The 13,438-nt window shown below is 44.1% G+C and overlaps 1 protein-coding gene across 5 annotated transcripts in view; it reads right to left on the reverse strand.

The window, feature by feature from the left end:
• Positions 1-9,304: 9,304 nt before the first annotated feature.
• Positions 9,305-13,438, reverse strand: part of eif4g1a (eukaryotic translation initiation factor 4 gamma, 1a) — a 32,564-nt gene continuing 28,430 nt past the window's right edge. For all 5 annotated transcript variants that reach the window (XM_084188366.1, XM_084188363.1, XM_084188365.1 and 2 more), the window contains 6 exons: positions 13,156-13,237; positions 12,939-13,037; positions 12,177-12,314; positions 11,959-12,040; positions 11,402-11,542; positions 9,305-10,867 (listed from right to left, as the gene is read on the reverse strand). In XM_084188366.1, coding sequence (XP_084044492.1) covers positions 10,686-10,867; positions 11,402-11,542; positions 11,959-12,040; positions 12,177-12,314; positions 12,939-13,037; positions 13,156-13,237 — 724 coding nt within the window. In that variant the 3' untranslated portion in view covers positions 9,305-10,685. The remainder of the gene's footprint in view (positions 10,868-11,401; positions 11,543-11,958; positions 12,041-12,176; positions 12,315-12,938; positions 13,038-13,155; positions 13,238-13,438) is intronic.

Raw genomic sequence — 13,438 nt, forward strand, 5'->3', positions numbered from 1 at the left:
TTTCACGAACCACCAAACTTCTAGCCCGTAATTTCTGGTGGTCCGCACTGGCATCCGACGTAAGGGATTACGTACAGTGGGGAGAACAAGTATTTGATACACTGCCGATTTTGCAGGTTTTCCTACTTACAAAGCATGTAAAGGTCTGTAATTTTTATCATAGGTACACTTCAACTGTGAGAGAAGGAATCTAAAACAAAAATCCAGAGAATCACATTGTATGATTTTTAAGTAATTCATTTGCATTTTATTGCATGACATAAGTATTTGATACATCAGAAAAGCAGAACTTAATATTTGGTACAGAAACCTTTGTTTGCAATTACAGAGATCATACGTTTCCTGTAGGTCTTGACCAGGTTTGCACACACTGCAGCAGGGATTTTGGCCCACTCCTCCATACAGACCTTCTCCAGATCCTTCAGGTTTCGGGGCTGTCGCTGGGCAATACAGACTTTCAGCTCCCTCCAAAGATTTTCTATTGGGTTCAGGTCTGGAGACTGGCTGGGCCACTCCAGGACCTTGAGATGCTTCTTACGGAGCCACTCCTTAGTTGCCCTGGCTGTGTGTTTCAGGTCGTTGTCATGCTGGAAGACCCAGCCACGACCCATCTTCAATGCTCTTACTGAGGGAAGGAGGTTGTTGGCCAAGATCTCGCGATACATGGCCCCATCCATCCTCCCCTCAATACGGTGCAGTCGTCCTGTCCCCTTTGCAGAAAAGCATCCCCAAAGAATGATGTTTCCACCTCCATGCTTCACGGTTGGGATGGTGTTCTTGGGGTTGTACTCATCCTTCTTCTTCCTCCAAACACAGCGAGTGGAGATTAGACCAAAAAGCTCTATTTTTGTCTCATCAGACCACATGACCTTCTCCCATTCCTCCTCTGGATCATCCAGATGGTCATTGGCAAACTTCAGACGGGCCTGGACACGTGCTGGCTTGAGCAGGGGGACCTTGCGTGCGCTGCAGGATTTTAATCCATGACGGCATAGTGTGTTACTAATGGTTTTCTTTGAGACTGTGGTCCCAGCTCTCTTCAGGTCATTGACCAGGTCCTGCCGTGTAGTTCTGGGCTGATCCCTCACCACCTTCATGATCATTGATGCCCCACGAGGTGAGATCTTGCATGGAGCCCCAGACCGAGGGTGATTGACCGTCATCTTGAACTTCTTCCATTTTCTAATAATTGCACCAACAGTTGTTGCCTTCTCACCAAGCTGCTTGCCTATTGTCCTGTAGCCCATCCCAGCCTTGTGCAGGTCTACAATTTTATCCCTGATGTCCTTACACAGCTCTCTGGTCTTGGCCATTGTGGAGAGGTTGGAGTATGTTTGATTGAGTGTGTGGACAGGTGTCTTTTATACAGGTAACGAGTTCAAACAGGTGCAGTTAATACAGGTAATGAGTGGAGAACAGGAGGGCTTCTTAAAGAAAAACTAACAGGTCTGTGAGAGCCGGAATTCTTACTGGTTGGTAGGTGATCAAATACTTAAGTCATGCAATAAAATGCAAATTATTTACTTAAAAATCAAACAATGTGATTTTCTGGATTTTTGTTTTAGATTCCGTCTCTCACAGTTGAAGTGTACCTATGATAAAAATGACAGACCTCTACATGCTTTGTAAGTAGGAAAACCTGCAAAATCGGCAGTGTATCAAATACTTGTTCTCCCCACTGTATCCTCCTGTCCAGTCTGCGCCCAAACCAAAAGCCCTCGTCATCTCCCTTCCGGTAAGCTTCAACCTATTCCAATCCCTCACAGACCCTGGTCCCACATAGCTGTTGACTTCATCACAGACCTTCCTGAATCCTCTGGTAACACCACCATCCTTGTCATAATAGACCGTTTTTCAGAAATGTGTCATCTGGTTCCTCTTCCTCATTTGCCTAACGCCATGGAATTGGCTGAGTGTATGTTCCAGCAGGTGTTCCGTCTGTATGGGATTCCGGAGGACATCGTCTCTGACCGCGGACCCCAGTTTGTCTCCCGGGAGTGGCGAGCCTTCTGTGACCGACTGGGGGTCGCCCTCAGCCTCTCCTTCGGGTACCATCCCCAGACCAACTGGCAGACGGAACGCCTGAACCAAGAAATAGGGAAGTACCTCCGCCAACAATGTTCTGCCTCTCCACACGACTGGAGTCGGTATATGGCCTGGGCCGAATACGCTCAGAACTCACTCATTCATTCATCTCTCCGCCTTACTCCGTTTCAGTGTGTACAGTCGTGGTCAAAAGTTTTGAGGATGACACATATGTATTTTCACAAAGTCTGCTGCTTCAGTTTTTATGATGGCAATTTGCATATACTCCAGAATGTTATGAAGAGTGATCAGATGAATTGCAATTAATTGCAAAGTCCCTCTTTGCCATGAAAATGAACTTAATCCCCAAAAAACATTTAACTGCATTTCAGCCCTGCCACAAAAGGAACAGCTCACATCATGTCAATGATTCTCTCATTAACACAGGTGAGACTGTTGACGAGGACAAGGACAAGGCTGGAGATCACTCTGTCATGCTGATTGAGTTAGAATAACAGACTTTAAGCTTTAAAAGGAGGGTGGTGCTTGAAATCATTGTTCTTCCTCTGTTAACCATGGTTACCTGCAAGGAAACACGTGCCGTCATCATTGCTTTGCACAAAAAGGGCTTCACAGGCAAGGATATTGCTGCTAGTAAGATTGCACCTAAATCAACCATTTATCAGATCATCAAGAACTTCAAGGAGAGAGGTTCAATTGTTGTGAAGAAGGCTTCAGGGCGCCCAAGAAAGTCCAGCAAGCGCCAGGACCGTCTCCTAAAGTTGATTCAGCTGCAGGATCGGGGCACCACCAGTGCAGAGCTTGCTCAGGAATGGCAGCAGGCAGGTGTGAGTGCATCTGCACGCACAGTGAGGTGAAGACTTTTGGAGGATGGCCTGGTGTCAAGAAGGGCAGCGGGGAAGCCACTTCTCTCCAGGAAAAACATCAGGGACAGACTGATATTCTGCAAAAGGTACAGGGATTGGACTGCTGAGGACTGGGGTAGTTATTTTCTCTGCTGAATCCCCTTTCCGATTGTTTGGGGAATCTGGAAAAAAGCTTGTCCGGAGAAGACAAGGTGAGCGCTACCATCAGTCCTGTGTCATGCCAACAGTAAAGCATCCTGAGACCATTCATGTGTGGGGTTGCTTCTCAGCCAAGGGAGTGGGCTCACTCACAATTTTGCCTAAGAACACAGCCATGAATAAAGAATGGTACCAACACATCCTCAGAGAGCAACTTCTCCCAACCATCCAAGAACAGTTTGGTGACGATCAATGCCTTTTCCAGCATGATGGAGCTCCTTGCCATAAGGCAAAAGTGATAACTAAGTGGCTCGGGGAACAAAACATCAACATTTTGGGTCCACGGCCAGGAAACTCCCCAGACCTTAATCCCATGGAGAATTTGTGGTCAATCCTCAAGAGGCGGGTGGACAAACAAAACCCCACAAATTCTGACAAACTCCAAGCATTGATTATGCAAGAATGGGCTGCCATCAGTCAGGATGTGGCCCAGAAGTTAATTGACATTTCCTGCCTAAGTTTGCCCACTTTGCCAATTAAGTAATCATTAAAATAATTGCCAACATCAAATGGTTTTGTGATAAATAAGCCATCGGATTCAATGAAAGCTGGAGTTGAATTTGTCTTTCTGCCCATAATTTCATTTGAAGTACTCAAGTTTTTTTTCCATAATTCTTTATATAATTACAGTTTCTTCTTCTTTTTGTTGAGTTTAGTCACATTTCTCAATTTGCAGTAATTCAGCCAGTCAGATGTGCAGCCAGACTTATTAGCTACTCCTTTTGCCCCATCTCTTTCAACCATACTGTTTTTCAATTCCTCATCAATCCATGGAGCCTTAGTAGTTCTAACAGTCAATTTCTTAAGGTGCATGTTTATCAATAATAATAATAAGAAGCAATTTCATAAATCAATCAAGTGCAGCGTCTGGATGCTCCTTATTAATCACATCAGACCAACAAATATTTTTAACATCATCCACATAAAGAGTCACAGCTAAATCTTTTGTATGATTTCTTATACACAATTTTAGGCCCAGCTTTTAGAATTTTGGCTTTCCTGGATATAGCCACTATATTGTGATCACTGCATCCCATGGGTACGGATACAGCTTTAGAACAAAGTTCTACAGTATTAGTAAAAATGTGATCAATAAATGTGGATGATCTTGTTCGTGTAGTGTTTGTAAACACCCTGGTAGGTTGATTAATAACCTGAACCAGATTACAGGCACTGGTTACAGTGAGAAGCTTTCTCTTGAGCGGACAGCTTGATGAAAGCCAGTCAATATTCAGGTCCCCATCACATACACTATCAAGCATTTCACACATATTATTTAGATACTGACTGTTAGCACTCCGTGGCCTATAGCAACACCCCAAAAGAAAAGGCTTTAGATGTGCCAGGTGAACCTGCAACCACAACACTTCAATAACACTTTACATAAGATCTTCTCTAAGCATTACAGGGATATGGCTCTGAATATATACAGCAACACCTCCCCCATAAGCATTCCTGTCTCTTCTATAGATGTTATATCCTTGTATTGCTACTGCTGTATCATCAAATGAATAATCTAAGTGAGTCTCAGAAATGGCTAATATACTGTATGAATGTTATCTGATGTTAGCAAGTTATTGATTTCATTAACCTTATTTCTAAGGCTACATATAATTCATATGGGCTATTTTCAGCCCTTTCCTCTCATCAGAGATAGACATAATATAGAAAACAGCAAACAAAGCAAGAGAAAAAATATATACATTCTGCAATCCATGAATCAGTTGGTATTTGTTAGTGTGTGCGTGTGCTGCGGGGTTGAAGCTACGAATCCATAGGCTTGGTTCTCTCAGGATGGATAATAACCAGAGTAGCAGCAGCGTATGCGAAGAGTGTGAAAGAGTGTCTATATGTGAGTGTTGGAGTGTCAGTGTACAGTCGTGGTCAAAGGTTTTGAGAATGACACAAAAACAAATTTTCACAAAGTCTGCTGCCTCAGTTTTGATTATGTCAATTTGCATATACTCCAGAATGTCATGAAGAGTGATCAGATGAATTGCAATTAATTGCAAAGTCCCTCTTTACCATGAAAATGAACTTAATCCCCCAAAAACATTTCCACTGCATTTCAGCCCTGCCACAAAAGGACCAGCTGCCATCATGCCAGTTATTATCTCGTTAACACAGATGAGAGTGTTGACGAGGACAAGGCTGGAGATCACTCTGTCATGCTGATTGAGTTGAAATAACAGACTGGAAGCTTTAAAAGGAGGGTGGTGCTTGAAATCATTGTTCTTCCTCTGTTAACCATGGTTACCTGCAAGGAAACACGTGCCGTAATCATTGCTTTGCACAAAAAGGGCTTCACAGGCAAGGATATTGCTGCTAGTAAGATTGCACCTAAATCAACCATTTATCGGATCATCAAGAACTTCAAGGAGAGAGGTTCAATTGTTGTGAAAAAGGCATCAGGGCGCCCAAGAAAGTCCAGCAAGCGCCAGGACCGTCTCCTAAAGTTGATTCAGACGCGGGATCGGGGCACCACCAGTGCAGAGCTTGCTCAGGAATGGCAGCAGGCAGGTGTGAGTGCATCTGCACGCACAGTGAGGTGAAGACTTTTGGAGGATGGCCTGGTGTCAAGAAGGGCAGCAAAGAAGCCACTTCTCTCCAGGAAAAACTTTAGGGACAGACTGATATTCTGCAAAAGGTACAGGGATTGGACTGCTGCGGACTGGGGTAAAGTCATTTTCTCTGATGAATCCCCTTTCCGATTGTTTGGGGCATCCGGAAAACACCTTGTCCGGAGAAAACAAGGTAAGCGCTACCATCAGTCCTGTGTCATGCCAACAGTAAAGCATCCTGAGACCATTCATGTGTGGGGTTGCTTCTCAGCCAAGGGAGTGGGCTCACTCACAATTTTGCCTAAGAACACAGCCATGAATAAAGAATGGTACCAACACATCCTCCGAGAGCAACTTCTCCCAACCATCCAAGAACAGTTTGGTGACGACCAATGCCTTTTCCAGCATGATGGAGCACCTTGCCATAAGGCAAAAGTGATAACTAAGTGGCTCGGGGAACAAAACATCAACATTTTGGGTCCATGACCAGGAAACTCCCCAGACCTTAATCCCATTGAGAACTTGTGGTCGATCCTCAAGAGGCGGGTGGACAAACAAAAACCCACAAATTCTGACAAACTCCAAGCATTGATCATGCAAGAATAGGTTGCAATCAGTCAGGATGTGGCCCAGAAGTTAATTGACAGCATGCCAGGGCGGATTGCAGAGGTCTTGAAAAAGAAGGGTCAACACTGCAAATATTGACTCTTTGCATAAACTTAATGTAATTGTCAATAAAAGCCTTTGACACTTATGGAAGGCTTGTAATTATACTTCAGTTTACAATAGTAACATCTGACAAAAATATCTCATAACACTGAAGCAGCGAACTTTGAAGACCAATACTTGTGTCATTCTCAAAACTTTTGACCACGACTGTAGTATGTGTGAGTGTGTGGGTAGAGTCCAGTGACTGTGCATAGAGCCAGCGCAAGAGAGTCAGTGCAAAAAAAAGGGGTCAATGTAAATAGTCCAGGTAGCCACTTGATGAACTGTTCAGCAGTCTTATGACTTGTGGGTAGAAGCTGTTCAGGAGCCCTTTGGTCCCAGACTTGGCACTCCGTTACCGCTTGCCGTGCAGTAGCAGAGAGAACAGTCTATGACCCTCAAATTAAACTCTGGACCTCGAAGCCAGTTCCACTGCATTTGTTCATTGTTCCCCTCTAATCAGGGACTGATTTAGACCTGGGACACCAGGTGGGTGCAATTATTTATCAGGTAGAACAGAAAACCAGCAGGCTCCGGACCTCGTAAGGTAAGAGTTGAGTACCCCTGGTCTATGACTTGGGTGGCTGGAGTCTTTTACAATTTTTAGGGCCTTGCTCTGACACCGCCTGTTATAGAGGTCCTGGATGGCAGGGAGCTCGGCCCCAGTGATGTCCTGGGTCGTCCGCACTATCCTCTGTAGCGCCTAGCGGTCGGATGCCAAGCAGTTGCCATACCAAGCGTGATGCAGCCAGTCAATATGCTCTCAATGGTGCAGCTTTAAAACTTTTTGAGGATCTGAGGGCCCATGCCAAATATTTTCAGCCTCCTGAGGGGGACTGTGTTGGTGTATCTGGACCATGATAGGTCCTTAGGTCCTTAGTGACGTGGACACTGACGAACTTGAAGCTCTCGACCCGCTCCACTTCAGCCCTGCTGATGTGAATGGGGGCGTGCTCAGCCCTCAGTTTCCTGTAGTCCACAATAAGCTCCTTTGTCTTGCTGACGTTGCTGCCAGGTCTCTGACCTCCTCCCTATAGGCTGTCTCATCGTCGTCAGTGATCAGGCCTACCACTGTCGTGTCGTCTTCAAACTTTATGATGGTGTTGGATTCATGTGCGGCCACGCAATCGTAGGTGAACAGGGAGTACAGGAGGGGACTAGGTACGCACCCCTGAGGGGCCCCAGTGTTGAGGGTCAGCGTGGCAGATGTGTTGTTGCCTACCCTCACCACCTGGGGGAGGCCCGTCACAGAGTTCAGGATCCAGTTACAGAGGGAGGTGTTCAGTCCCAGGCTCCTTAGCTTAGTGATGAGCTTGGAGGGCACTATGGTGTTGAACACTGAAATGTAGTCAATGAACTAAAAGTTATTGTCCGATAGAGATTTACATGTTTATCAAAACGTTACTCCAGGGTAAGCATGAACAAAACACAGCCTTGTGTTTCTAAAATTCCCTATAGGAAAAATTAATGGAACCATTTCACTGTTTGACCGCTAGGTTTTATGGGTATTATGACACCTCCACTGTGGGGCTCTAGCGACAGCTACGAAAATTATAGATAAACTCTCTTGGTAAATAGTATGGTCTGCAGCTTATCATGAGGTATTCGAACTCAGGTGAGCAGAACCTCGAGACTTCCTTAATATTAGAGATTGCGCACCAGCTGTAATTAACGAAGAGACTTACACCACCCCCTCTTGAATTTACCTGCAGCTACCGTTCTGTCCTGTCGATGTATAGAAAAACAGAGCTGGATTTACATTTTCCATGATCACATTGATAGGATAGTCTTGAATGGAGCTCGTCCAGTTTATTCTCCAGTTATTGCACGTTCGCCAAGGATTTATACCTGGTCCGGGATGAGCAGTATGTCGAGGTCAGAAGCTCTTTTCAGTCACAGGAAACTATGGCGAAAACATGTGCAACCAAAAAAAATTGATTGCGTAAAAAATACTAAATAGCACAATTGAGACTTCAATAAACCCCCTGTTGATGTGGCTCTCTGATAAACATTTCAAGCCCATACAAAGGCTACACCTAGTGGGCATGTAAAATCCTCACACGAGAACCTAGAGCAGCAAGGCATAGGAAGTATGTTACTGACCAAACAAACACTATTTCTGCCACTGTATATGCAGTGGACTACATAACAGTACCTGAATTGCACATGGACATGTGTTTAAATTCATTAATTTTCACGTAACATAAGGATGTCATAAGGGTTGTAAGTGTAATAAAGCCTATGTATACAGGCACCAACATGTTACAAATGAATATGAAGGAATTCTGTCAATGGAGCTAATTCGTTTTCTTTTTTCAGTATAGAAAATTCTAAGGCGGGCTGTCTAAGTGGTAATGTTCAGGATAGATAAACCAGAAAGAAGGCATGCAGAAACGATATTGAAATATATATATATATATATATATATATATATACACACACACTTTTTATAATACCATCTTTGAGGACTAACAATCAAATAAAAGCTACAGCTCAGGGAGTCATAAATTCCCAAAACTGAGCATTCAGGGCACATGCCCATTGATTTTGTTATGTCTGAGCAGAGGAACACAGCATTAGCCATGACAACATACATAGAATTGCAGGAAATTAGCTCCAAATCTGCTTTTTTTTTTTTTAAATTGCAGAAAATGTGATTTACAACAGCAAAATTCTTTGCGCCACCAATGAACTGTGGGAAGGTGAAAATAATGAAACTGTCTATCAAATCTATTCATTTTGAAATTGATTACTTCTACTTGCCATTATCATTCACCTGATAAGACAATATATGTTTTTTTTTGTTTCTATCATATGATGGGGTCCCTGGGATGCCGCTTTGCCTGGGCAAGAAACATTTGAAAACCCCTGCTCTACAGTACCCATAATGTAAGACCTGGGACATGCACGCACAAACTCTGCTCAGCAACTTGATAAGTCTTTTATTTGCAATTTTCTGTTTCCTCATCTTTTCCAGTTTCCGATGCAAAAAGAAGCAGAAATTCCTTAAATAATAAAGCAACAAAAATATTTACAAAATTCCAATAAAACTAAATCAATGGATCACCTAAAGCACCCCTCTCTGCATCTGGACAAACTGCCACTTCTGTTGGAAAAAGATACTGCATTTTATATTACACCAGTAATTTCTTTTTATTATTTCCGAAAAATAAAACTGACAAAAAAAACGTTTTGTAATATATATGTACAGAACGCTCCTGAAATGTGATTCCACTTAGAGTAGAAAAGGCTTTCGGAACATTTCTGTTTTTTTATCAAGTTGATTTCTGTAGGTTTCAAGTTTTAATGGTGATTTTGTCATTAAGAGTCCTCTAGTTATGGGGTTTATTTTCTCATTCGACATGGGTCGAAAGAAAACGCACCCAACAGTCCATGTAAGTACAGGAGAGGTAAAAGATGCAGAATCTCAGTCAGGATGACTACTGGGAGAGGAAGTGAAAGGTAGGCTTTAAGGAAGCATATAGAAGACCCCCCCCCCCCACAGCAAAGGTCAGAGGCTAACGGTCAAAGGTCACAATCCATCCCCCATTTTGTTTCTCTTCCCTCACAAGTCCCAGTACTGCGGTAAACAGGAAGTGAAAAAAGGAAAAGAACCGTCGCTCAGAAAGCCATTCAGCGTCTCCATACAGTCGGCAACATACGCTTGATGTCAGCTGATCAGCAAACATACCTCGTCTGCATCTTGTTTCCCTCATTGTACATCATCATTAATAGAGAGACACGTCAACCATGCTGCACAACAACAACAAAAAAGAGATAGAAGACATAAGAGCGCTGTGTTCGATCGGACGTCACACGCATGGCATGATACCCCACTCCTGGGGAAAAACATGCTACATGACACCTCTACCATTGTCTCTATGCATTTGCGTGTCATATAGTATGTTGCATAATATAATTTTGTCTACAACCACAAAGAGCAGCTTGTTGGTTTGTTATTGTTTTCTCAAGAACAAGAAGTCAAAGGGGTTTTTTACGCAATGACCGTAGTAGTTATTCCACGCGTTTACACAAGCAAAATCCGGCTGAATCATTTATTTCATTTTTCGGCGGACACTCGCCATCACAAAAGAGGGAAAATAAGAATGAGGGAGGGAGAAAGAGAGAGTGAGAGAGAGAGAGAGAGAAAGTGATTGCATGTCAGGTCCCTCTCTCAATAGCCTCGTTGAGGATCGGTATCAGTCCGCCACATTAAAAAGGGCCATATAGTCCAATTCTCTCCTCGACGCCCCTTGCAATACCCCTCCCTGGCAATAGAGGGCGGTGATAGTTTTAGAGAGGCCATTTAGTCCTTGTCGGACTCCTCTTCGGCCTCGCGGAGCCAGGTGAAGAAGGCGGTGACCGACTTCAGGGCCACGCCCTTGCCAGTCTGCTCGGCAGGGTCTTTGCTGGACTCCCACTTGTAGAAGGCCTCCTCTTTGATCACGTCCTCGTCGTACAGCGCGTCAAAGAACATCCGCAGCAGATCTGGTGGAGGGAGGATGCCACAGGCAGAGAGGGTGGTTAAGCTACACATTCATAATCATGATTCATGAACTATGAATCTAGCCACAACACCATCTGATACGAGAGAAATGTGGATAAATACATACTCCCTCCGCACCCTTTTTAATTCACACAAACAACCAAAGCTCATTTTACACAATCCTTTTTTTTTTTGCGAGACAGGAGACAAAGCCAGTGGGGCAGAATGTGAACGACAATCACAAAATCTACACAGAATGGGAAGCAACTGTAGTGACGTGGATGTTCACGACAAAAAAAAAAATTATAATCAAAATGGAGGTTCTGTATCTGAGCTGGTGATTAGCTGGGCCACAAGAGACTACGGCCAATGAATAGGCAAAGATGTAGACTCTGCGAGCACTCTAGCACACCAGAACAATGACATTGTAAAGGCGTGACTCTAGCCTCGCTATCCACAATCATACACACACCTTCACAGAACTGAGGCGTCACACACACACACACACACACACTACAGTACTGCGCTGTACTCACTGGCTGGTTGCTCCATGTGCACCATGAGGGCCTGGAGGGCGTACAGGGCCTGCAGCTCCTTCTGCTCGTCACTCAGGTACCGCTGCAGCAGCTTGGCCCTCTGGGTAATCTGCTCCACGTCCACCTTGTATGGGTTCTCACCTGGACGAAGGGAGGGAAGGAGAGAGAGCATTCGAGTGAGTGAAGACAGAGAGAGAGGGGGAAAGGATGGATGCATATTACAAATGTACAGTCTCCAACCAGTCAACCCTATTCATAGGAATGTTAACCCAAAACCATTAACCTAGAGTATCACCAAACTACCAACACTCCTTCTACACCCAACTTGATGCCCCCATTGCCAATCAGACAGAGATATCAGAATGTACCAGCGATTGAGGATAGAACCAGAAGTCAGGAACATTCTGGCACCGAAAACATAGCACTGGACTTGGCTTCTCTCCATAACTCACATGCGATGTACAGGGCAACAGCATGCATGCCAACAAAGGAGGTTGGAAGCATCTTTAAAGGTATGCAAACAGAAGGGCCAGATATATGGGCTTTGCGGTACTCACATATAACGGCTGACTGGCAAATGGAGGTCATCAGAGCGCGCACAAACTGGTTGGCAGCCGCCTGCTGTTCGTCCAGGTTGGCCTGTAAATGAGAGGGCAAATAGTTACCAAAGCTTTCCAAAGAGTTAGATGAGGATAGCATGGAATGTTTAAACATTCAATTGACCTTGCTGATACAAAGTCGCATACGCACGCACATCACACACACGGGAACATACCTCCACCCAGTCTCTGACACGCTGGTTGTTAGCCTTGTCCTGGATCAGTCTGTCCAGCTGTTTGCTGAGCTCCTCTCCACCCATGGGCTTCTTCTGATTGGTCTCCTCTGACTCCTCCCCCAGGGTAAACTCAATTTTCTGGAAAGCGAGAACACACCATAGAATTACGTTAGGAAAACTATGGAACACACGCTCATATGGGTTGCCTGACAACGTCACGAAATTATGCGCGTGCGACACAGAGGCAGAATGTTATGATTCTGAATGGTCAGATAGCCATCAACAAGGAAAAGAAGCTGCCATGTGGTGAATCATAGGTGGCTTGTTTCAGTTAGTTATATCTTGTTCTTGATATCATGTATTGTTTTCAGGGGTTTTGACTTATGTCTACGCTAATATGGCAAACATTTGCTAGCTAACCAACAACTGCAACAATGCAATTTGAGTCAACAAGTGCTTATTGTGCAATCTTTTTTCTGTTTTCAATAAACATTTGGAGACAACATATAGTTTACATGTTGTCAATAATCCTTTGATTCTAAGCCAACAAGTTCTGGTTTTCCCCAAAGTTGTGCACGGATGGGTTTTGTTGCTAAACACAGCAATAGAACGAGACAGTAAACCCATATTTTCTTAACCCAAAAAATAAAATCACCCTCTCATTTATGAAGGGCAGTCGCATGTTCAGTCCACCAATCTTAAATGGCATTCAGATTGAGTGGTCCTAACTAAAAAGTGTTTAACCCCTTCTCCCCCACTGACCTGTTCAGTCACAAACTTATTGACGTCCTCATCCTCTGGCAGGAAGTCTCTCCAGTTGAGCTCTGCTTCAGTCCACAGACCGCCCACCTTCTTATGGGTCTGAAAATATAAAACAAATAACACACAATTCATTTACACACACACACTCACAAGTCCAACATAAATATTGTATGGACATACACAAACCCCACAGAGCTGCGTGCACAGAGACACTTACCATTCCTTTGCAGAGTAAGTTGAGGATCTGCACCAGCAGCACACCAGCCTTACCCAGGGGAATCAGGGGCTTGGCGATCTCCCTGTAAACACACATACAGTAGGAAAGGTTATTGAGCGTTCCTTTAAATTTCTCATTCATTACATCAGTCTCAAATTGTATATTTTTGCCGATCACTTCTTCACTATTCATCCATAAGTGAAGCATCAGTCAAAGCCTTTCTGGCATCAACGCTGTTATAGGCCAGTGACCTCCAGAGTTGGGGCCGACGCGGTCTATAAAG

Source organism: Coregonus lavaretus (genome assembly GCF_964263955.1).
Source record: "Coregonus lavaretus genome assembly, chromosome: 23".
NCBI lineage: Eukaryota > Metazoa > Chordata > Actinopteri > Salmoniformes > Salmonidae > Coregonus > Coregonus lavaretus.